This window comes from Staurois parvus, unplaced genomic scaffold (genome assembly GCF_062004578.1).
Source record: "Staurois parvus isolate SC_StPar_1 unplaced genomic scaffold, SC_StPar_1.0 ptg000704l, whole genome shotgun sequence".
Taxonomy (NCBI): Eukaryota; Metazoa; Chordata; class Amphibia; order Anura; family Ranidae; genus Staurois; species Staurois parvus.
In genome coordinates this window covers 3,061,606-3,087,131 of record NW_028318500.1, presented here as the reverse complement: position 1 = coordinate 3,087,131, position 25,526 = coordinate 3,061,606, and the positions used below count along the sequence as shown (strand labels likewise).

Genomic DNA, 25,526 nt, shown 5'->3' with positions numbered 1-25,526 from the left:
TATTAAAGAATATTGGAGTGCAATGTAGGGCCCAGTGTCAGAAAGTTGGGACTCAAAGGTCATGGGATATAGAGCAAGACAATGATCCAAAGCACCCAAAAAAGCTCACACAGTGTCAAAAAGCACCCAGAAATGGTTTAAGAAGAAGCACTGGAGAGTATTGAACTGGCCAGCAATGTGTCCAGATCTCAATTACATGGACCACCTGTGGAGAGATCTGAAAACAGCAGTAGGGAAAATGAACCCTTCCAGTCTGAGAGACCTAGAATAGTTGGCGAAAAAAGAGTGGTTCAAAATTCCATTAGAGAGGTGTAAGAAACTCATTGAAAGTTACAGGAAGCAATTGATTTCAGTTATTTTTTTCCAAGAGTTGTGCTACCAAATATTAAATTGAGGGTGCCAATAATTTTGTTCAGTCCATTTTTGGGGTGTTGTGTGGAGTGTGTCAAATTTGGCCTTTCTCCACTTTTTTTGTGTCATACCAATAAAAACATAAGCAAAAAACATGAGAATGCCAAAATATTTGTAATGGCAACAATTTTCTGGGTGAAGTGGTAGATTATCTGACAGAAATGCACGGGTGCCAATATTTTTGGCCATGACTGTATACATAGATAGTTACAAGCTACACAAATAAAACAGGATATTTTTTAATGTTAAAGAATAAGTTCACCTTTGGAACATGTTACATGTTCCACCCGTTTTTAGGTTGGAACATGTAATATGTTCCCATAGCTGCAGCCACTACATTCCCCCCGTGACAGAAGTATGGGGAGAAGTCTCCCCGTACTATCTGTTAGATTTGAAAACAGCATGGCTGTGCGGGGTTCCGCCCACATGGCCACGTCGCTCATTTACAGGGTTCTGTGAATAAGTGCCTACAAGTTCATTGAAGCTTCCTGTCAGAATATCTGCTTGCCTGTACATCCCATACGGAAAGCAGATATTCTGACAGGTCTGCAGGAGACCTGCATGGCATCAGCGATCTACTGATCACTGGTGCAATGCTTTCCAGGCTCCTTTGGACAAAAATAATAAATGCACATTTTTTTACCTGCAAAATCATGTGCATTTATTATTTTTGTCCAAAAGGTGAACATATCCTTTAAAGGAGAAGTATAACCTTTAAAACATTTTTAATATACTGTACATGTGAAAGTTTCCATCTTAATGTAAAAAGTGTATTAATGCTTAAGGTCCTTGTTCCTATGTATAGACTAATTATATATGTACATAGAGTCAGCCATATAACCTCTTTTCTTGCTGGTTTTGTCTTCCTTATCTTTTTATTTTACTGCAAGGCTAGCAGGTTTTTTTTTTACCTAAATAATGTGATGTAGTAATGTTGATACATTTTATGCCATAATGATTCATGTGACCTTTAATAGTCGATCCTTGATACCATGTTAAGTGGTTCTTGAATGAATCACATTTGCACATATATTTAAGAAAACAGTAATAATGTTATAGATGTGTTTGGCAAAGCTCTGTAATCCTTTGACTCTCAAAGATGTAGCCTATGCTTCCTGTTAATTAAAGGGTTATAAGAAGCTTGTGCCATTGATGACATGGTGACTAATAAATATATGTATCTGCCTGGAATATTTCTTTTTTCTTATAACATTGCAAATAGCCAGAAGTACAGATAAAACTCTTGATCTGTACACAGTATATAAAACATATTTTTCCAGGTACTTATGACACTTTTGTGTGAACAGACACTCCAAATTCTGCTTGGCATCTTTTCATAAGGGTCAAAAAAAGTCTTGACCAAAAACAATTTGAAGTACAGATGTTTGAAGCTTTGTGAAGTTAGAGTCTGGTAGATATAAAAAAAATCTCAGGGGTGCGCTCTGTGCTAGGCTGGTTTCTGTAGTTGTATTTGTTGAAGTCCTCCCTTATTTCCAGTGATGATTTTCCTTTTGTTTCTGGTAGGTAAAAGTATAGAAACACTCCACAGATTGCTATGATGACAAGGAATGTAAGGAAACAGTACTGCTCTATTGTAGCCTGGAAGAAGAGAAGCAAATGAGTGAATGCTATGTATAGAGAATGCTGCACAAATTTCAGCCATAATATACGGATGACAAAGACATTCTACTCTAAACTTTAAGGCAGAAATGTAATATACTGCAGCTCTCCTGCTTACCACTTCTGATGTTATGGCTGTATTAGTTTTCATTTTTCAGGCTAAGAACATTTTCAGAAAGTACGGAACATAACTCTACTATACCATTTGCCAGAAACAAAGTGTTCTTGACACTTTTTGAGAGCTTAATAGATTGCAAATAATTGTTCTTGTATAAATTAGCAGGCCTTGTTCTGTGCTGAACTGTGCATACTGGCACTGGTCCTGTAGTACGCACTGCACATGGGCTTCACTAGCACTGGGTACCTGGGGCATGTGTCCTGTGTCTGCTGGTGAGTGACATTCGCATACTCACAGGTATCAATAGGTATTAACACTAGATGGCTGCAGTAACTTATGATTTTGAAGAAAAATAATTTCCCTTTATTTTTAATGAGAATCATTCCAACAGCAGTTCAACAGGGGCAGGGCTTTCTACAGCTTAGAACGGCTGTGTTAACAATTTTAAAGTGGAATTCCAGCTTCAACCTAACTACTCCTAAAACTGCCCCCTCCTAACACCTATGCTAACTATCCTTTGTAAGAAAGATGTATATACTCACCTACTTTCAGGCCACTCTGGCCCTGCCATGTGATCCAGCTCCCCTGTGGCAGCTAGCATGGCTTCAGGGGAGAGGAGGAAGTAGATGGTCCATTGAAGCAGCTGCCACTGGCTGACATAGGGGACATTATGTGACCAGACCAGAGACAGCTGAAAATTGGTAAGTATATATATATATATATATATATATATATATATATATATACACACAGTTGTGTTCAAAATAATAGCAGTGTGTTGAAGAAAGTGAATAAAGCTCAAAATCCTTCTAATAGCTTTTATTTCCATACACACAAATGCATTGGGAACACTACACATTCTATTCCAAATCAAAACATGAAGAAAAATATATCAAATTTGTGTTGTTCCTCTAAACAAATTGAAGAAAAGTGAATATTAGACTGTTCAAAAAAATAGCAGTGTTTGTATTCTTCTTTACAAACTCAAACATTCACTATATAAACTGAAAAATGTTTGAAGATTTTGCTTTCCTTTGAATCACTTAATGAATATTTAGTTGTATAAGCACTGTTTCTGAGAACTGCTGTACATCTGTGTTGCATGGAGTCAACCAACTTCTGGCACCTGTGAAGAGGTATTCCACCCCAGGATGATTGAACTACATTCCACAGTTCTTCTCTATTTCTTGGTTTTGCCTCAGAAACTGCATTTTTGATGTCACCCCACAAGTTTTCTATTGGATTAAGATCCGGGGATTGGGCTGGCCACTCCATAACGTCAATCTTGTTGGTCTGGAACCAAGATGCTGCATGTTTACTGGTGTGTTTGGGGTCGTTGTCTTGTTGGAACACCCATTTTAAGGGCATTTCCTCTGCAGCATAAGGCAGCATAACCTCTTCAAGTGTTCTGATGTATTCAAACTGATCCATGATCCCTGGTATGCGATAAATAGGCCCAACACTGTAGTATGAGAAACATCCCCATATCATGATGCTTGCACAACCATGCTTCACTGTCTTTACAGTGTACTGTGGCTTGAATTCAGTGTTTGTGAGTCGTCTGACAAACTGTCTCCGGCCACTAGACCCAAAAAGAACAATCTTACTTTCATCAGTCCACAAAATGTTGCGCCATTTCTCTTTAGGCCAGTCAATGTGCTCTTTGGCAAATTGTAACCTCTTCAGCACATGTCTTTTTTTCAACAGTGGGACTTTGCGGGGGCTTCTTGCAGATAGCGTGGCTTCACATAGGCGTCTTCTAATTGTAACAGTACTCACAGGGAACTTTAGACCTTCTTTGATCTTCCTGGAGCTGATTGTTGGCTGAGTCCTTGCCATTTTGGCTATTCTTCTATCCATTCGAATGGTAGTTTTTCGCTTTCTTCCACGTCTTTCAGGGTTTGTTTGCCATTTTAAAGCATTTGCGATCATTTTAGCTGAGCAGCCTATCATTTTCTGCACTTTTTTATATGTTTTCCCCTCTCCAATCAACTTTTTAATCAAGGTACGCTGTTCTTCTGAACAATGTCTGGAACGACCCATTTTCCTCAGAATTTCAGAGAGAAATACATTGTAACCAGCATGCACAACATTTGCTGCCTTCCTTCCTTCCTTAAATAAGGGCAATAATTGCCACCTGTTTTTCAAAGAATGACTGACTTCACTAATAGAACTCCACACTGCTATTATTTTGAACATGCCCCTTTCAATTAGTGAATCAATTACACAGAATCAGCAGCATGCATGTCATGACTGTTGGGTCTGTTGGATTTCTATTACTCTACTACACCTGCTAGTAAATGATTTGCCATGTAGAGATATAATTTCTACCAAAAACAGTGATTGATCAGGTTAGTGATGTCTGACTGCTATTATTTTGAACACAACTGTATATCTTTCTTACACACAGATTAGTAAGCAGCAGTTTTAGAAGGGGGAAAGAACAGTTATAGGAGTAGTTGGGTTTAAGTTGGTATTACACTTTAAATAATAAGTTCACCTTTTGCTAAAAAATAATAAATGCACATTTTTTTGCAGGTAACTGTGAATGAGTGATGCGACTGGGCAGGTCACGTTTTTAAAAATTTTGAGGAGAAGACCCTTCTTGAGCACCCCAGAGATACCCCTATTTTTTTGTGATTAAAATTTTTATTGCTTACTTCAGCAAGACAAGAGATCTTACAAAAATAATGCAGTGTTACAAATCTTGGAGGTACATCCAATATCACTGGTCAGTCAAAACAGTATCCCAGCATATTAACAAGTACTAAACAGTAAACAAGGACAATTCTTAGCATGTAATAAAATGATAACTGGACCAGAGATAGCTATCCAACTGGGGGAACCCCACGGCAGAGGTGGACTGACCATTTGGAATGGCACCGCCCGAGGGCCCGGGGTCAGTAAGGGCCCCAATGAAATGCCCCTGGTACCTTTTTCATAGGTTTTTTTGAGTTTGGGCAAGGACACAGGGGCCCATGATCCCCTATTGCCCGGGGGCCCCATGAGTTGCCAGTCTGCCCCTGCCCCACGGATATATATAGACTCCCAGTAGCTATTCATTGTGTAAACATACAATTACAACACCTCTCCATCAGAGAAGGAGACCCCCCTACGTGATTTTATCTACTGTATGGTGGACTTTAAACTGAAAGGAGAAATTATGTGCACTGCTGGTGATTAGAATGAATTCATGCATGGTACTGGGGTTCACAGCAGGATATCGTATGTACTCTCCAGCGCCTCAGGATATGCACAGCCAAAAGGGAAGCCAAGGGTACCAGGACAGCGACAACCAAAGGAAATGTTCCAGGGGTGCAGCCCTCCTCAGACGGGGAAATCAGCCACTGGATAGAGAGAAAACAGGTGGCGCACACACCTAGTGCATTATCCAAGGTTTATTGTAGGAATGTACCTAAGGTTGATGCCATCAACAGCGAGGCTCTTTCTGTCCATACATCATACATCAGCATCAGAGGTTGGTCATCAGCTCTGAAGAAAGGGATTCGTCCCCGAAACGCGTCAGCCATTTGACCGCACTGACAGTGAGAACACCTTGCCCGCCGTTGTGGCCATTGCCATTTTTCTATGCTTTTTAGATACATGCTTCGTCTGTGAGTATGTTTTTATTATTTAATTCCTACAATAAACCTTGGATAATGCACTAGGTGTGTGCGCCACCTGTTTTCTCTCTATCTATGGGGTTTCCAGCACCCTAGTTGGAGAACTGGACCTATCCCAACATAGGTCTGCTGATCATTCCCACAGCGGACCTGGAGGCCTTTACCATATTTAATTTTATTTCATGTCATATAATTTCACTCTATTTCATTACATTGCTTTACTTTATCTCACATTGTTTATGGTTAACTGTACTAGATCTACTGGTCCACATGTAATGCCCATGCTTTGTTAATATGTTTTATACTATTTGGTAGACGCATTTCCTGCCCACCTTTTGGTCCCTACGGTTGCCTCCCACATCTTGTGGGTTTTAGTGCAGCACCACTACACTGACACATAGCTTTATCTTATCAGCTCCCCTCCAGAGGCCACAGGATCATCGTGCTATTACCTTAGGTACAATGTGGTCCCTCTGTCACACTTCAGTGACTGAATGTCTCAGTCTGTCACCTCTCTTCACCCCATTTTAGCCGTGCTGATACATCCTCGACTTAGTGCAATGGGTACAGGGTTTTCTACCTGCACCCACCTGATTGACTTTTTCTCCTCCTTTTTCCTATCTACCCCACCCTCTCCTACTCTTTCCCTCACCCCATTTTCTTTCCCTCCCTTCTCCTTTCCCACCCAGCTTTCATCCACTTACAGAGGGGATTTCTTTCTCCCCCTCCTCCTTTTTTTTTCCCTTGGCAGGATCCTGCTCATGCTCCATTATATCATTCTTTTCCCCTTCTTAGATATTTTTTGGCAGTTAAGTGTTGTGCAGTACTGATTTATGTCCAGTATAGCCATTCCTTTAGCCACCATGCCTGCACTTACTGGGAAGTCTGACCAACAGAGCCTGAAATTCTACTCACTCAATGCTAGAGGTCTTAATATTTCTGAAAAATGGTCTATGCTTCTCCATGAACTCCATAGACATTAGGTGCACATAGCATTTATCTAAAAAACTAATTTTAGGTGCTCGGCAGTCCCTAAACTGATGAATCACAAATTCCAGACCACTTACACCGACTAATTAAAATTGGTATGGAATATTTTACCTTACCTACTAATGATTTAAAGAGTCAAAAGTACACTGCAGGCCAAAAGTTTGTGATAACCTGACCATCACATTTATGTGAGCTTGTTGGATATCTCATTTCATAGGTATTAACCACTTCCACTCCAGACACTTTTACCCCCTTCCTATCCAGGCCAATTTTCAGCTTTCATCGCTATCACACTTTGAATGACAATTGCGTGGTCATGCAACACTGTACCCATATGAATTTTTTAGCATTTTGTTGAGACAGATAAAGCTTTATTTTGGTGGTATTTATTCACCACTGGGATTTTTATTTTTTTTGCTATATGAATGAAAATGTTCAAAAATTTTGAAAAAAAGTGTTTTTCTTATAAAATTTTTCAAATAACTAATATTTCATCATAAATCTTGGCCAAAATGTATTCTGTTATCTTTTTAGTAAGAAACAAAATAAGCCAAATTAGTTTATAACCAAAAACTATAATTTTTAAACATTTTTTTAAATATTTTTATTTATATATTTATATTTAATATTTATTTTATTTGTTTATTTTTTTTTTACATACTGTTACCCTAGCAGTACAGTGTCACCATGGTGACACTGTACTACTTTTGGGGGGTGATGAAGATTTTTTTTTTTTTTTTTTTTACATTGATTGCTTTTACACCCATAAAGGCTGTAAAAGCAATAATTTCTCCTTCTCTCTGGCTGCATTCTTGCAGCCATTGAGAACTACTGTGTGACCTGTGATTGGTCACAGCTTTTCACATGGTACAAGGCTGTTGTGAATAGCCTCGTACCATGTGACCTCTGTGATCATTCACAGATTTCATACATAGTAAGCAATGATGTCAGAAGTGCTCTGCATGTGATCACTAATTGACCAATCAGTGATCACATGATCGGGACCTCGCACGGAGGTGTTTCACTGTGTTTCACTGTGTCCGGATCGCGGTGCTGCGCACAGTCCATAATGGCGAGTGCCGTTTATGAATGGCAACCCACCCGTGGAGTGCCACCGTCCTGCCGTTTATAAACAGTGGCCGGACGGCAAGTGGTTAATATAGTGTTGTCATCTTCAAAACAGAACTGAGAGGTAATCCTTGCAAATTAAGGGAATCCCTTGGGCCCCCCTAGTTCACCAGAACTAATGTCCCCACCATATAGAGTTGCCATCTTCCCACTGCAGCCATAACAGCCTGCACTCTCCTGGGTAAGCTCTCCACAAGATTTTGAAGGGTGTTTGTGGGAATTTGTGCCCTTTTAGCCAAAAGAGCATTCGGAAAATCAGTACTGATGTTGCGCAAGAAGATTTGGCTTCCAATCTGCATTTCAATTACTCCAAAGGTGTTCAATAGATCTGAGGTCAGAGCTCTTTACAGGTCACTTGAGTTCCTCCAACCAGACCCAACCATTGTCTTTATGGAGCTGGCTTTATGCACAGTTATGCTAGAGCAGAAAAGGACTTTCCCTAAGCTGCTGCCACAAGGTTGGAAATGCACAGTTGTCTAAAATTCCTTTGAACTGTATGCTGCATCAATACCAGTACCCCTCACTGGAAACACCTTGAACTCGTTAATTCAGAGGAAAGTCTACAGAGTTTTGGCCATATAGTATAATTTAGCATAGTAATTGATATATTAACATGACAGCTCCTTCTATGTAAAGAAATATTTCACAGGACACAATGCACATATTCACATCACTTATGAATCTTACTCACTTTTTAAATAGTAATTTGTACAATACAGTTTTCTCTTACCACTACAAAGGGGAAGACCATGCCGATGATAGCCAGACCTAACCAGTTTATCACCCCCACAATGACAAAAGCTGCTGCTCGAGCTTCCTGAGAAAATATTTCCACATTGATAGTCATGGTGGTTGCACCTGATAGGAGATACAATTCAGTGATTAACTATAGATCATTTATGGAATTTATTCCCATACAAAACAGATAAATAGTAGATTTTCCAAATAGCAGCAGATATACTAATGAAAGGATATCACCCACATAAGGAGTGCATTATTAAACCCACAGGCTTGAATTGTGAAATTGTCCTTTAAATCACAGCCATTGTATGGCACTGAAAAACAGTACGCCCATGTACTCAACGCCATCAAACCAAGAGACCAAAACCTCTTTTGGGTGAACTGGATGCAGACCAAAGAACTGAAAAAGGATGTCTTGTTTGAGGACACAGATACAAACTGCCCAAGCAATACTGAGAACTGGGTAACATCAACCTTGTTTTATGCAAAACCGATGAAGAATTCCATGCCAGTTAAGGTCACCAGTCCAAAGAGTCACGTCACCAAATGAAGGCTACAAGTGAACGACTTAAAATCCCACAAAGTCATGTGGGCAGCAGCATTAAGAGCTAAATGCGGACCTAGGCCCAGCTGTAGGAGAGGACTTGTCCATCGAAGAAACTCCAGGCGAGAAAGTCCTAAGGCTTACATAACAGATAAGCATGCATCATATGTCCAGCAATAGATTTAACAAGAAGTAGACCTCTCAGCTTAGCATCAAGGGATTCCTAGACTCCACGATGCCCTGTCTCTCAGAATTTGAGTCTCAATCATCAAGCTGTCAAAGGCAGTTTGAAGTTGGATGGCAAAAAACATTCCTTGTTAACAGATGATCCTGGTCCAGTAGATCCCTCGGAATAACTGCCCAGCATCCCTTTAGATTGGCGTACCACATCTGCTTGGATCAGCGTGGAACGATAAGGAACACTGTAATGCCTTCTATCCTTAAAATTGAAGACAAACGAGGGTAGTACTGATCCCATGGAGTCATTGTAGCATCCACCAGAGGACCACTGCATCTGAGCCAAAACTGCCTAACCTTTAGTTTGACCTTGGGTGCCAGGTAGTCAACTGCTGAAGTTGCCTAACTGGGACACACCTCCAGGAATAACTCCAGGGGTAGAAATCACTCTCACAGATTTAGGTGCTGCTGTCTGATGCAGTTTGCCTGCCACTGTGTATACCTGGAAAGCTCATGCCTGACAAGACTGGAGCCTGACGTTTTACCAAAGATACCAATCTATCATTTGCTATTGCAAAACTCTGGATAAACCTGAAAATGTATGTACGCCACTTGCATGGCATGGTCTGCTTGAATCTGTTTTGTATAGCCTTCCACTAAGAAGGTCCTGTACTTCATACAGCTCGGAAAATCTCGATGTTACTTTGGGAAACAAGATATCAAAGACAACCAAGCCACTTGAAATCAAGGGTGTCCATGTCTAGGTCTCTTCCCAAGAATAACTGACTGTCTGCGGTATCCCACCATGGGAGTTTCTTAAACAACAGGAAGTGAAGACTTCCTTGCTTCAGAGCCAGATGCTTGAGCCTCAGCAATAGGGAAGTCACCTGTCCAAAAACTGAGAAAACTTGTCCCCCAAAGAAAGGCCTGTAAATGCCTGTGGTAAAACTAGGAAAAAGGAACTGCCTCAATTGAGGCTACCCTCAGTTCTAGGCCTCTCATACAAAAGTGGAGTTCCAGATAGCTCCTGGTCCAGACTGCTTGAATCTGAGACCAGAGTGTGTCAAATTATCAATGAGGAAAAGCACTTTGTACTGAGCTGTAAGCAGGGACATTCAGATATTCCTAAGTTGAGTCGGTTCCAGAGACGATCTCCCAAGGTTTTGAACCTATCCAAATTACTAGAATACCTGGAGGACGAAGTCAGGTTGATTGATAGGATAGAGCCTGTGCCAATTGTTTCCTAACAGGAGGTCATCTAAGGATCCCACCATGAGAATGTTTCAGGAAGGCAATGAGGCTAGCACTGGGTCCAGCATCTTAATACACGAGGTGATGACAAGGGGACAGGGGAACGAGAGGCAAGACTCCAGATTGGTAGTGCATGGGTCCTAAAGCAAGGCATTGAAATTACTGGAGGGATGAGAACATTTGTTATCTTTGATGCCCACAGAAGCCATCACAACTGGGTCAAAAACATCTTGATCCAGAAACCTTCAGAGGATATGTGGAGGCCACCAGTGGACAAAAGACGCTTCTTAACAATTAGTTGGAGAAAAAGGCATTGCAATTTGTACTCTAGCCTTTTTCCGCTGGTAATGACAGGTGTTCAACTTCAGCAGCATCTCTAATGCTGTTGACCTGGGCTGTCTCAAAGAGACTCTGTCCCTGGAAGGCCATGCATGCTATTTCCAATGACTGAGAATAGAGATGAGCGAATTTCTCAAAAATTCGATTCGGCTGATTCGGCGAATTCCAGTGTGAAATTCGATTCGATGCGAATTTCTTCGCTACGAAGTTAACTTATTAAAAGGGTTTCTAGGCTTCAGAGAGCCTTTAAATTAGTGCAGAACACTGTACCTTTAATTTAAATGCCCTTGGAGATGAGGAAGGAGAAGGAGAAGGAGAAGGATGAGAAGAAGGAGAAGGAGAAGGATGAGAAGAAGGAGAAGGATGAGAAGAAGGAGAAGGATGAGAAGAAGGAGAAGGAGAAGGAGGAGGAGAAGGATGAGAAGAAGGAGAAGGAGAAGGATGAGAAGAAGGAGAAGGAGAAGGATGAGAAGAAAGAGAAGGAGAAGGATGAGAAGAAGGAGAAGGAGAAGGATGAGAAGAAGGAGAAGGAGAAGGATGAGAAGAAGGAGAAGGATGAGAAGAAGGAGAAGGAGAAGGATGAGAAGAAGGATGAGAAGAAGGAGAAGGATGAGGAGAAGGAGAAGGATGAGAAGAAGGAGAAGGATGAGAAGAAGGAGAAGGATGAGAAGAAGGAGAAGGATGAGAAGAAGGAGAAGGAGAAGCAGAAGGAGAAGGATGAGAAGAAGGAGAAGGAGAAGGATGAGAAGAAGGAGAAGGAGAAGGATGAGAAGAAGGAGAAGGATGAGAAGAAGGAGAAGGAGAAGGATGAGGAGAAGGAGAAGGATGAGAAGAAGGAGAAGGATGAGAAGAAGGAGAAGGAGAAGGATGAGAAGAAGGAGAAGGATGAGAAGAAGGAGAAGGATGAGAAGAAGGAGAAGGATGAGAAGAAGGAGAAGGAGAAGGAGAAGCAAAAGGAGAAGGATGAGAAGAAGGAAAAGGAGAAGGATGAGAAGATGGAGAAGGAGAAGGATGAGAAGAAGGAGAAGGAGAAGGATGAGAAGAAGGAGAAGGAGAAGGATGAGAACAAGGAGAAGGAGAAGGATGAGAAGAAGGAGAAGGATGAGAAGAAGGATGAGAAGAAGGAGAAGGATGAGAAGAAGGAGAAGGATGAGAAGAAGGAGAAGGATGAGAAGAAGGAGAAGGATGAGAAGAAGGATGAGAAGAAGGATGAGAAGAAGGAGAAGGATGAGAAGAAGGACAGTTCTGTGACAGTTTCTGTCTATTTCTGACAGTTCTGGGACATTCACTCCATACAGCGGTTTCAACCGCTGTATGGAGGGAATGTCATAGAACTGTCAGAAATAGACTATTAATGACAGTTCTGGGACATTCCTTCCATACAGCGGTTGAAACATTGTATCTATTTGTTTCCATAAATGGATCCATTTATGGAAACAAATAGATACAATGTTTCAACCGCTGTATGGAAGGACAGTCCCAGAACTGTCATTAATAGTCTATTTCTGACAGTTCTATGACATTCCCTCCATACAGCGGTTGAAACCGCTGTATGGAGTGAATGTCCCAGAACTGTCATAAATAGTCTATTTCTGACAGTTCTGGGACAATCACTCCATACAGCGGTTTCAACCGCTGTATGGAGGGAATGTCATAGAACTGTCAGAAATAGACTATTAATGACAGTTCTGGGACATTCCTTCCATACAGCGGTTGAAACATTGTATCTATTTGTTTCCATAAATGGATCCATTTATGGAAACAAATAGATACAATGTTTCAACCGCTGTATGGAAGGACAGTCCCAGAACTGTCATTAATAGTCTATTTCTGACAGTTCTATGACATTCCCTCCATACAGCGGTTGAAACCGCTGTATGGAGTGAATGTCCCAGAACTGTCAGAAATAGTCTATTTCTGACAGTTCTGGGACAATCACTCCATACAGCGGTTTCAACCGCTGTATGGAGGGAATGTCATAGAACTGTCAGAAATAGACTATTAATGACAGTTCTGGGACTGTCCTTCCATACAGCAGTTGAAACATTGTATCTATTTGTTTCCATAAATGGATCAATTTATGGAAACAAATAGATACAATATTTCAACCGCTGTATGGAAGGACAGTCCCAGAACTGTCATTAATAGTCTATTTCTGACAGTTCTATGACATTCCCTCCATACAGCGGTTGAAACCGCTGTATGGAGTGAATGTCCCAGAACTGTCAGAAATAGTCTATTTCTGACAGTTGTGGGACATTCACTCCATACAGCGGTTGAAACATTGTATCTATTTTTTTCCATAAATGACATTCTGCAGATACACTTAGAGGAGCGCTGCAGATACACTTTTTGCCAGCTTGGAATTATTCTTATTTTCATCCTACTTCTTCTTCTTCTTCTTATGAGGATGAGGATGAAGAAGAAGAAGTAGGATGAAAATAAGATTAATTCCAAGCCGGCAAAAAGTGTATCTGCAGCGCTCCTCTAAGTGTATTTGCAGAATGTCATTTATGGAAAAAAATAGATACAATCTTTCAACCGCTGTATGGAGTGAATGTCCCACAACTGTCAGAAATAGACTATTTCTGACAGTTCTGGGACATTCACTCCATACAGCGGTTTCAACCGCTGTATGGAGGGAATGTCATAGAACTGTCAGAAATAGACTATTAATGACAGTTCTGGGACTGTCCTTCCATACAGCGGTTGAAACATTGTATCTATTTGTTTCCATAAATGGATCCATTTATGGAAACAAATAGATACAATGTTTCAACCGCCTTATGGAAGGAATGTCCCAGAACTGTCATAAATAGTCTATTTCTGACAGTTCTGGGACATTCCCTCCATACAGCGGTTTCCGGCAAAAAGTGTATGTGCAGAGTTCCTCTATTCTGCAGATACACTTAGAGGAGCTCTGCAGATACACTTAGAGGAGCTCTGCACATACACTTTTTGCCGGCTTGGAATTATTCTTATTTTCATCCTACTTCTTCTTCTTCTTCTTCATCCTCATCCTCATCCTCTTCTTCTTCTTCTGAGGATGAGGATGAAGAAGAAGAAGAAGAAGAAGAAGTAGGATGAAAATAAGATTAATTCCAAGCCGGCAAAAAGTGTATGTGCAGAGCTCCTCTAAGTGTATCTGCAGAGCTCCTCTAAGTGTATCTGCAGAATAGAGGAACTCTGCACATACACTTTTTGCCGGCTTGGAATTATTCTTATTTTCATCCTACTTCTTCTTCTTCTTCTTCATCCTCATCCTCTTCTTCTTCTTCTGAGGATGAGGATGAAGAAGAAGAAGAAGAAGAAGTAGGATGAAAATAAGATTAATTCCAAGCCGGCAAAAAGTGTATGTGCAGAGCTCCTCTAAGTGTATCTGCAGAGCTCCTCTAAGTGTATCTGCAGAATAGAGGAACTCTGCACATACACTTTTTGCCGGCTTGCAATCATTCTTCTTTTCATCCTACTTCTTCTTCATCCTCATCCTCTTCTTCTTCTTCTGAGGATGAGGATGAGGATGAAGAAGAAGAAGAAGAAGTAGGATGAAAATAAGATTAATTCCAAGCCGGCAAAAAGTGTATGTGCAGAGCTCCTCTAAGTGTATCTGCAGAGCTCCTCTAAGTGTATCTGCAGAATAGAGGAACTCTGCACATACACTTTTTGCCGGCTTGCAATTATTCTTCTTTTCATCCTACTTCTTCTTCTTCTTCATCCTCATCCTCTTCTTCTTCTTCTGAGGATGAGGATGAGGATGAAGAAGAAGAAGAAGAAGTAGGATGAAAATAAGATTAATTCCAAGCCGGCAAAAAGTGTATGTGCAGAGCTCCTCTAAGTGTATCTGCAGAGCTCCTCTAAGTGTATCTGCAGAATAGAGGAACTCTGCACATACACTTTTTGCCGGCTTGCAATTATTCTTCTTTTCATCCTACTTCTTCTTCTTCTTCTTCTTCTTCATCCTCATCCTCTTCTTCTTCTTCTGAGGATGAGGATGAGGATGAAGAAGAAGAAGAAGAAGAAGAAGAAGAAGTAGGATGAAAATAAGATTAATTCCAAGCCGGCAAAAAGTGTATGTGCAGAGCTCCTCTAAGTGTATCTGCAGAGCTCCTCTAAGTGTATCTGCAGAATAGAGGAACTCTGCACATACACTTTTTGCTGGCTTGGAATTATTCTTCTTTTCATCCTACTTCTTCTTCTTCATCCTCATCCTCATCCTCTTCTTCTGAGGATGAGGATGAAGAAGAACAAGTAGGATGAAAATAAGAATAATTCCAAGCCGGCAAAAAGTGTATGTGCAGAGTTCCTCTATTTCTGACAGTTCTCTCACAGCTTCTTCACATGTACAGCGGTTGAAACATCTGTATCCTAAATGTAAACTAATAGATACAATGTTTCAACCGCTAAACATGTGTTCCTTCTGTCAGAGAACTGTCAGAAATAGCGGAGCTCACTGCAGGGACACTTTTGCCGGCTGATCGGGAAATGTTCAATTCGCGCACCCGAAGTAGGCAAAATTTTGGATTCGACGCGAATCGAATATTTCCTGAAATTCGACTCGAATTCTGGTTCGCCTGGTTCGATTCGCTCATCTCTAACTGAGAATATGCTGTAGCATGTTTTTTACCTACAGCCTCCTCTGGTTTCTTACCTGGCTCCTTTGGTTCTTCTCCACTCATGGTAAACTTACCTGCCTTAAAGGAAAATGGCCAGCAGGGGCAAAGCCTCAGGCTGAATGTAAAGTATCAGTTTATCCTCTGTTCTTTTATGCCAGCAGAAGTTGGCCTACTCTCTGCTGTGGGAGACTTTATGTAGTTGATAGCAACAGTGTTGGAATGCAGCTTGAGATATTCGCAATAACTTGGCTATGGTAACTTCACCCAGGCTCACAGCAATCCTTTGTGACAATGAATAGTGGGCAGGAGAGCTTCTGTCTACCCTTTTAAGGCAGTCTTAGCACACTATTCACCCAAGATTCACAGCAATTATTTGCGGCTAAGCATAATGGGCAGGAGAGCTTCTGTCTACCTCTTTAAGGCAGCCCTGACATACTCTTCAGGCCCTAGTGTTGGAGTTTGCAGTATGGAAGAGGCTTTTCTATACCTCAGACATGGATTTTTGATGCTCTTCTCACGCATATTTGTGTCAGTAGGACTGGCTGGGCTCCTTAGCCCAGGGAGAGGCCCATTAGCACCTGAAAGCACTCTTTTAGTAGAAAAATATCTACATGGTCTGATGACGCTTACCTCTAGGACCCATGCGGAACTTTGTTATGCAGGGCAAATGCAACACTGACATTTAGTCAAGTATGATAATAATGCAGCACTGAGACATGAGCAAGGGCATATCTATCCACTAGTTAGCAGACGTAAGTGGAGTGGAGACGTAAAGGATTGTCACTGAGTGTACCTGGAGGGGCCTGAGGAAGCAGAAGATCCAGTGGGATTAATATTGAGGGCATGCTGACATATATTTTTTATGGGTCAACTGTTAAGATGAGCGTGTATGCCTGAAGGTGGAGGAGCACAATTAATTTACACACTTGTTGAAGCCACTGGTACATTACTTTAAATGTTGCAAGAAAAAGACTGTTATGTCACTTTTGGACTGTATTTTTCACTTTATTAGTGATATCTATTATTCACTGTTCATTTGTTTTCTTTTTTGTATATATTTAGTATAGCTACTTATCTTTTCCATTACGCACTTTATGTGAATATCACTTGATTCGTCACAGATTTATTCCATTGTGGGGCTTATTGATCAGCTGGGCATTTATTTTTCAGTTATCTATTACTGTTGTGGTTGGTTTTAACAGTTTATGCTTCAACTCAGCCAGGTATTTATTATAGTTCGGCCAAGCGTTTACTGCTACTGTGATTGTGTTTTATATCCTGATATATGTTTCACATATTTATTACTGTTCTTGCTGGTTTTTATGCTATATTCTTCAGCTCAGCCAGCTGTTTATTACAGCTCGGCCAGGTGTTTATTGGTACTGTGATTGTGTTTTATTTTTGTTATACGTTTCACATATCATTTGGATTTAGTGGTTCAGCCAGTTTTCTTATTAACTATTGACTCTATTTGTTTCACAGATCTATTCATTTACACATTGGGTTTGATGCTCAGGAGGGTGTTTATTTAATATTAGTTTGTTTTTTGGGTCACTTGGGGGCAGGGCAGCACTATTCCTGGGGAATTTTTCTATTGATGTGGGAACACATTTAGGTGCTTGAAGCAGCTTATCATTCATTTGTGGCAGCGCATGAATAATATATCCTTATTATAATAAATGCCTAATAGATGTTCTAATCTCTTCTCTATTGAAAAATTAAAAAAAAAAGTTTTGTCTTATAATATTCATTAATGACATCAAGTTGAACTTTTTTAATGTTATTAACTAAAAGATAAATACTAGTGTTTTTATAAATAGAGAATGTGATGTTCACCAAACATTCACTGCAGGTGTATCTTCCTGGAATTTTAATTGTAGTGATTCACCTGCAATGTTTGATGAATGTCACATTCACGGCATTATATGTGCACATTGCTATTAAAATAATTATGTATGCTTTTGCCCATCACCATGTACTTTGGTGTTTTTTTCTCAGATTTAAGTGGATGTCCCTATATCCTAGGATTGAAAAGTTTTTGAGAAATATTGCTGCTGTGCTAATGTCAGAAAGTTTTCTCTCTGTATTTCAATCAGGTACTTATTAAAGCTAATGCTGTCAGATTTAGAAAACCATTTGTAGGACTGGACTGGGAATATAACATCTATGGCAGTGTTTCTCAACCTTTTTTTTTAGTCAAGGCACACTTTAAAATTATGGACAATTTAAAGGCACCCTCTAAAATTATGGACAGTCCCGAGGCACCCTTTAAAATTATGAACAGTCCCGAGGCACCCATTAAAATTATGGACAGTCCCGAGGCACCCTTTAAAATTATGAACAGTCCCGAGGCACCCTTTAAAATTATGGACAGTCCCGAGGCACCCTTTAAAATTATGGACAGTCCCGAGGCACCCTTTAAAATTGTGAATAGTCTTGAGGCACCCCATTCTAAAATGTAAAAAAACTGTTCTAATAGTTTTATATAATGCAGAAACATCTACACATGTAGGACACCCAACGCTAGAGGTGATTTATTCTTTCAAATCAAATACACTTTTGCACAGTGGTACTGACTAGTATTACAGTGTTTCTCTCAGTTTTTCTCCATCACTGAGCTAATGTGACCCCAGCACTGACCGAGAAGGGCAGGGAGGGGCAAACAGAGATGCTGTGCAGGCAGCTGACATCCTCCTTATCAACTGATGATGTCATTGGTTGTCAGGATGCCGGTGGCTAGAAGGTTGTAATGGTGCATAATGAAAACCTGTGGCTAGCTTCCACCTGCTAGCTTTTATACAAGTTTTGTGCAACTTTTAGACATTTTGTCAAAGTTTCCAGATTTGGTCTACAGAGGAAAACAATACAAGGAAAGAGTTCTCACAGTCTGTAAATGTTGTGCCTTTATGCTGCCTACGCACAGGCCCACAAGGGCAATTATGGTAAATTCTCCTAGATTGTAAGCTCTAAGGAGCAGGGCCCTCTGTTTCCTCTTGTACCAAATTGTATTGTAACTGTAATGTCTACCTTCATCTTGTAAAACGCTGCGCAAACTGTTGGCACTATATACAGTTGTGTTCAAAATAATAGCAGTGTGTTGAAAAAAGTGAATAAAGCTCAAAATCCTTCTAATAGCTTTTATTTCCATACACACAAATGCATTGGGAACACTACACATTCTATTCCAAATCAAAACATGAAGAAAAATAGATAAAATTTGTGTTGTTCCTCTAAAAAATTGAAGAAAAGTGAATATTAGACTGTTCAAAAAATAGCAGTGTTTGTATTCTTCTTTACAAACTCAAACATTCACTATATAAACTGAAAAATGTTTGAAGATTTTACTTTCCTTTGAATCACTTAATGCATATTTAGTTGTATAAGCACTGTTTCTGAGAACTGCTGTACATCTGTGTTGCATGGAGTCAACCAACTTCTGGCACCTGTGAACAGGTATTCCAGCCCAGGATGATTGGACTGCATTCCACAGTTCTTCTCTATTTCTTGGTTTTGCCTCAGAAACTGAATTTTTGATGTCACCCCACAAGTTTTCTATTGGATTAAGATCCGGGGATTGGGCTGGCCACTCCATAATGTCAATCTTGTTGGTCTGAAACCAAGATGTTGCACGTTTACTGGTGTGTTTGGGGTCGTTGTCTTGTTGGAACAGCCATTTCAAGGGCATTTCCTCTTCAGCATAAGGCAGCATGACCTCTTCAAGTATTCTGATGTATTCAAACTGATCCATGATCCCTGGTATGCGATAAATAGGCCCAACACCGTAGTATGAGAAACATCCCCATATCATGATGCTTGCGCAACCATGCTTCACTGTCTTCACAGTGTACTGTGGCTTGAATTCAGTGTTTGGGGGTCGTCTGACAAACTGTCTCCGGCCACTAGACCCAAAAAGAACAATCCTACTTTCATCAGTCCACAAAATGTTGCGCCATTTCTCTTTAGGCGAGTCAATGTGCTTTTTGGCAAATTGTAACCTCTTCAGCACGTCTTTTTTTCAACAGTGGGACTTTGCGGGGGCTTCTTGCAGATAGCTTGGCTTCACATAGGCGTCTTCTAATTGTAACAGTACTCACAGGTAACTTTAGACCTTCTTTGATCTTCCTGGAGCTGATTGTTGGCTGAGTCCTTGCCATTTTGGCTATTCTTCTATCCATTCCAATGGTAGTTTTTCACTTTCTTCCACGTCTTTCAGGTTTTGGTTGCCATTTTAAAGCATTTGCAATCATTTTAGCTGAGCAGCCTATCATTTTCTGAACTTCTTTATATGTTTTCCCCTCTCCAATCAACTTTTTAATCAAGGTATGCTGTTCTTCTGAACAATGTCTGGAACGACCCATTTTCCTCAGAATTTCAGAGAGAAATGCACTGTAACCAGCATGTACAACATTTGCTGCCTTCCTTCCTTAAATAAGGGCAATAATTGCCACCTGTTTTTCAAAGAATGAATGACCTCACTAATAGAACTCCACACTGCTATTATTTTGAACATGCCCCTTTCAATTAGTGATTCAATTACACAGAATCAGCAGCATGCATGTCATGACTGTTGGGTCTGTTGGATTTCTATTACTCTACTACACCTGCTAGTAAATTATTTGCCATGTAGAAATATCATTTCTACCAAACACAGTGATTGATCAGGTTAGTGATGTCTGACTGCTATTATTTTGAACACAACTGTAAATCCTGTATAATAATAATAATATATACGTCCAAGTGTGTGGGTGAGACAGAAGTGGGCTCAGGCAGGGAGTGGTTTCAGTACTAGGAAACACATTGACCTGCATTTGCACAGCCTCAGAATCATTAAGTGACAGAGAATAGGGATTTAGCTAATGCTCCCAGCAGTGCAACATGTAAAATAAATAAAAAATATAAAATAAGTAAAATTAAATGTAAGACTTTCAGGTTTGAGTGAAGTGTACATTTAAAGCTGAAAATGAGAGGTTTCTTACCTGGCCCTGCCCCAAAAGAGAAAGTATATATGAAAATCAGAATCACACTGCAGTAAGGCATCCAAGTGTACATAGTCTAAAACACAAAATATATTAAGAGTTATAAAAAAAAGCACACAGTCCTTAGCAATCCCTATCCTTAGGAGGCAATGAACATGGTCAATAACCTTTTACTGATAATAATGGAAAAAAAAAATACAATTTATCAATTTTTTAACTGTTCAAGGGAATATTATTATTATTATACAGGATTTATATAGCGCCAACAGTTTGCGCAGCACATTACAATATAAGGGAGATAGTACAATTACAATACTTTCAGTACAGAAGGAATATGTGATTTTCTGTATAACATATGGCCTAAAATATGTCGGCTGCACAGATCTTATGCACATGCTTTGGGGAGCAATGGGAAACTGGTAGAAAACTGGACCCTAAATCATAGCATTCCTAGCCAATTTCTTAGGAAACATCAAAAACCCACAAAAAATTTAAACATTTTCCCATCTCCTCCCAGTTCTCCACCACAGAGAGATTGATCAGGAAACCTACTGGATCTACATATATGATCAGATCAATATGTATGTTGAATACCCTGTCACCTATGGGCTTGAATGAACATCTTGAGTTCATACATAGGTACTAGTCATCCATCCAGTAAATATTCATTTATATAGATATGCTATCCTTTATATCCCTTCATATTTAATTTTAAGAATAAATCCTCTGATCTCCAACACAGCACAAACAAATATATTTAGATATGTGTATATTCTTATACATATGATCTCTCTTCTGTACATGGTCATATGTGTTAGAATATGCATTATTTTTAACCACTTGCCTACCAGGCACTTATACCCCCTTCCTTACCAGGCCAATTTTCAGCTTTCAGCGCTGCCGCACTTTGATTGACAATTGCGCGGTCATGCAACATTGTACCCATATGAAATTTTGATCATTTTTTTCTCACAAATAGAGCTTTCTTTTGGTGGTATTTAATCGCCACTGGGCGCTTTACTTTTTGCGCTATAAATTAAAAAAGTGCAAAAAATTTGAAAAAAAAAGTTTCTTTGTTTCTATTATAAAATTTTTCAAACAGGTAATTTTTCTCCTTCACTGATGTGCGTTGATGAGGCAGCACTGATGGGCACTGATAGGCGGCACTGATGGGCACTGATAGGCAGCACTAAAGGGCACTGATAGGCAGTACTAATGAGGTGGCACGGATAGGCGGCACTGATAGGCAGCACTAATGACGTGTCACGGATAGGCGGCACTAATATGCAGCACTGATAGGCGGCACTGATAGGTGACACTGATGATGGGTACTGATAGATGGCACTGACTGGCATCACTGCTGGGCACTGACTGGCGGCACTGACTGGCACAACCGCTGGGCACTGACTGGTGGCACTGACTGGCAGCACTGCTGGGCTGCACTGGTGGGTGGCACTGGTGGGCGGCACTGGTGGGTGGGCACAGGTGGGTGGCACTGGTGGGCACAGGTGGGTGGGCACAGGTGGGTGGCACTGCTGGGCACAGGTGGGTGGCACTGCTGGGCACAGGTAGGTGGCACTGCTGGGCACAGGTGGGTGCACTGCTGGGCACAGGTGGGTGATCTGCTGGGCACAGGTGGGCGGAGCTAGTGGGCGCACTGCTCGGCACAGGTGGGTGGAACTTGCGAGTGGCACTGCTGGGCACTGATCATCAGGGCACTGATCATCAGTGCCCTGATGATCGGTGCCGATCCCCGCTGTGACAACTGCCGGTTCTCGGCAGTACTTTCCTCACGATCTGACAGCGTGAGGAAAGTGCAGCCGAGAACCGGCACTTGCATTTCCCTGTGATCAGCGTGTCATTGGACACCGCTGATCACGTGGTAAAAGGCCGGTATGATTGGCCTTTTACCACATCTCGTGATCAGCTGTGTCCGTAGGACACAGCGATCACAGAGATCGCCGGGTGCGCGCCCCCTGGGGTGCGCAGGAGAGCGCGTTCTGGGGGGACGTCATATGACGTCCACCCAGAACTGGCCGGCCGCAGTGAAGCCGTCATTCGGCTATCTGCGGTCGGCAACCAGTTAATTATCTTTTATTATTTATTTATTTTTCTAATTATATTATGTCTCTGCAACTTTCACATTATTTTGCTTAGGTTGGTTTTAAAAGTCCGTGAGTGACTCAATAGTATTTTTTCAGCAGAAGTTATTTTGTTTCATTGCAAAAGTTACCAGGTTTCTTGTGATTAGCACAGATTCTTCTATATTTGCAGTAAGAGCTCCTTCTAGTGGCCAGTCCTGAGATTTATGCATGTCATTTATGCAATGTAATTGTCAGTGTCAATCAATTTCACTCTTGGTTTTTGTTTTTTATTATTATTATTATTATTATTATTATACAGTATTTATATAGCGCCAACAGTGTGCTCAGTGCTGTACATTACAATGGGAGACAATACATGAGACAGTACAATAACAATACAATTCAATACACGAGGGGTTCGAGGGCCTTGCTCCTTGGAGCTTACAATCTAGGAGGGAGGGGATAGTGGTACAGGAGGAAATAGCTGTGGGGGATGGAGTGGTAGGAAGAGTGGAGGAGATTGGCAACTAGCTGAGGGTGGGGTAGGCTTCCCTGAAGAGATGGGTTTTCAGGGTGCGCCTAAAGGAGAGGAGAGTAGGTGATAGTCTGATGGATTAAAGTGGAACTAAATCAACATGAACTGTATTTAATCATTGTGCTGGTAGTATTAGTAAATACATAGGAATATATATTATAGTCACATGTTTTCAACTCTTTTTTTTAACATTTCTTCAGTTCCTGGCCTCATACATCCCAGGAGTCTTCATGGGCATTTTATTTATTTTTTGACCTGGAGGAGAGGAGGAAGAGTTTTCTCAGCTAAGCACACCTCCCTGCCTGCATGCATGAGCTAAGGGCAGATAAATTCCAGGAAGTAAACGCTATATGATTAATCTGCCCTTACTCAAGATGGCTGCAGCTAGACATACTAGCGTGTTTTTGCAAAGTTTCTCAACAAAATAGAGCATTGAGATATAGATGGATGGATGGGTGAGTTTGCTTTAGATATTAAAAATGCATTAAATAGCATTTTCAGTTTGTGGCACTCAGTTACAGTTAAGTTTTGCTTTAATTGATTTTACACATACGGTCAACTAAAAAAAATTAATTGTGAGAATATTAAGGTTTCATTCACATGGACATACTACAGTGCACACACTTGTGAGGGCTGTGTTTGCCCACACTGGAATGCACAGATGTTCTGCGTATTTCTGTGCAGGCAGTCTCATACATGTCAATTTGGACACAGCTGCTGCACCCAATTTGACAGCCATGCGAGTGCACGGTCCCAAACAAAAACAGTGGGGTTATTTACTAAAACTGGATAGTGTAAAATCTGGTGCAGCACTTCATAGAAACCAATCAGCTCCCAGTGTTTTTTTTGGCAAAGCTTAACCACTTCCAGTCCGGACACTTTTACCCCCTTCCTGACCAGGGCAATTTTCAGCTTTCAGCACTATCACACTTTGAATGCCAATTGCGCGGTCATGCAACACTGTACCCATATGAATTTTTTACCATTTTTTTGGGACAGATAAAACTTTATTTTGGTGGTATTTATTCACTACTGGGATTTTTATTTTTTTGCTATGTAAATAAAAATGTCCAAACATTTTGAAAAAAAGTGTTTTTCTTATAAAATTTTGCAAATAAATAATATTTCATCATAAATCTTGGCCAAAATATATTCCGTTATATTTTTAGTAAGAAACAAAATAAGCCAAATTAGTTTATAACCAAAAATTATAATTTTTAAACATTTTTTTTTACATTTTTATTTTTTTTTATATTATTTATTTTATTTATTTATTTTTTTTTACATACTGTTACCCTAGCAGTACAGTGTCACTGTACTACTTTTGGGGGGTGAAGAAATTTTTTTTATTTTACACTGATTGCTTTTACACCCATATAGGATGTAAAAGCAATCATTTCTCCTTCTCTCTAGCTGCATTCTTGCAGCCATTGAGAACTACTGAGTGAGCTGTGATTGGTCACAGCTTGTCACATGGTACAAGGCTGTTGTGAATAGCCTTGTACCATGTGACCTCTGTGATCATTCCCAGATTTCACACGTAGTAAGCAATGATGTCAGAAGTGACATCTTGCTTACTACTTTGCATGTGATCACTGATTGGCCAATCAGGCCAATCAGTGATTACATGATCAGGACCTCGTACAGAGGTCCCGTCCGACGATCGGTGTTTCACTGTGTCCGGAGGACACAGCGGGCACCGGATCGCGGTGCTGCACGCTCCCTGGGAGCGTGCACAAGCAGGGTGTGGGGAGGCCATTTTTAAATGGCCACCCGACCCTGCAGTGCCACTGTCCGGCCGTTTATATACAACGGCCGGTCGGGAAGTGGTTAACTGAACAAGCTGAAGTTAGAAGCTGATTGGCTACTAGGCACAGCTGCACCAGATTCTGAGTGCCCTAGGTTTTGTAAATCTCCCCCACTGTGTGAAAACGTTAATTTATGTTTGATTATCGAATGGTTAGTGGGGTCAAATTGAAGTTAATTTTTAACACAATGAAGAAAAAATTCAAAGAGACAGGAAAAAACATTTTTTTTGAACAAATGAAACCACATTCAGTAACAGCGAATGTGGTTTTCATTTGGGAAAATCCATTCACTTCAAATTAAATGTTAAACGTAAAAGTGAAGTACTTTGGGATGACATTAGTCATTGAATGTACCTACTGGTAGACATGTGCGATTCATTTCATTATGAAACAAAATTCAGACGAAAATGTCATTATTTAGAGATTCAGATGTACAGTATCTGAATCTCCGAAACACAATAGTAATGAATTGCAACAAATCCAGAATAAATTATAATGAAAACAACAAACTAATTCATATTCATTCCTTTCATTTGGATGACATGATGTAAAAGTTTGAGCTTTTTGT

At 40.5% G+C, this 25,526-nt stretch overlaps 1 protein-coding gene across 1 annotated transcript in view; it reads right to left on the bottom strand.

Moving 5' to 3' along the window:
• Nucleotides 1–1,363: 1,363 nt before the first annotated feature.
• LOC149445914 (solute carrier family 2, facilitated glucose transporter member 11-like) overlaps nucleotides 1,364–25,526 on the bottom strand; it is a 79,350-nt gene continuing 55,187 nt past the window's right edge. Inside the window, exons 12-14 of the mRNA XM_089653169.1 lie at nucleotides 20,532–20,607; nucleotides 8,621–8,748; nucleotides 1,364–2,010 (exon numbers count right to left, since the gene is read on the bottom strand). Of these exons, the coding sequence (XP_089509295.1) occupies nucleotides 1,813–2,010; nucleotides 8,621–8,748; nucleotides 20,532–20,607 (402 nt within the window). The 3' untranslated portion in view covers nucleotides 1,364–1,812. The remainder of the gene's footprint in view (nucleotides 2,011–8,620; nucleotides 8,749–20,531; nucleotides 20,608–25,526) is intronic.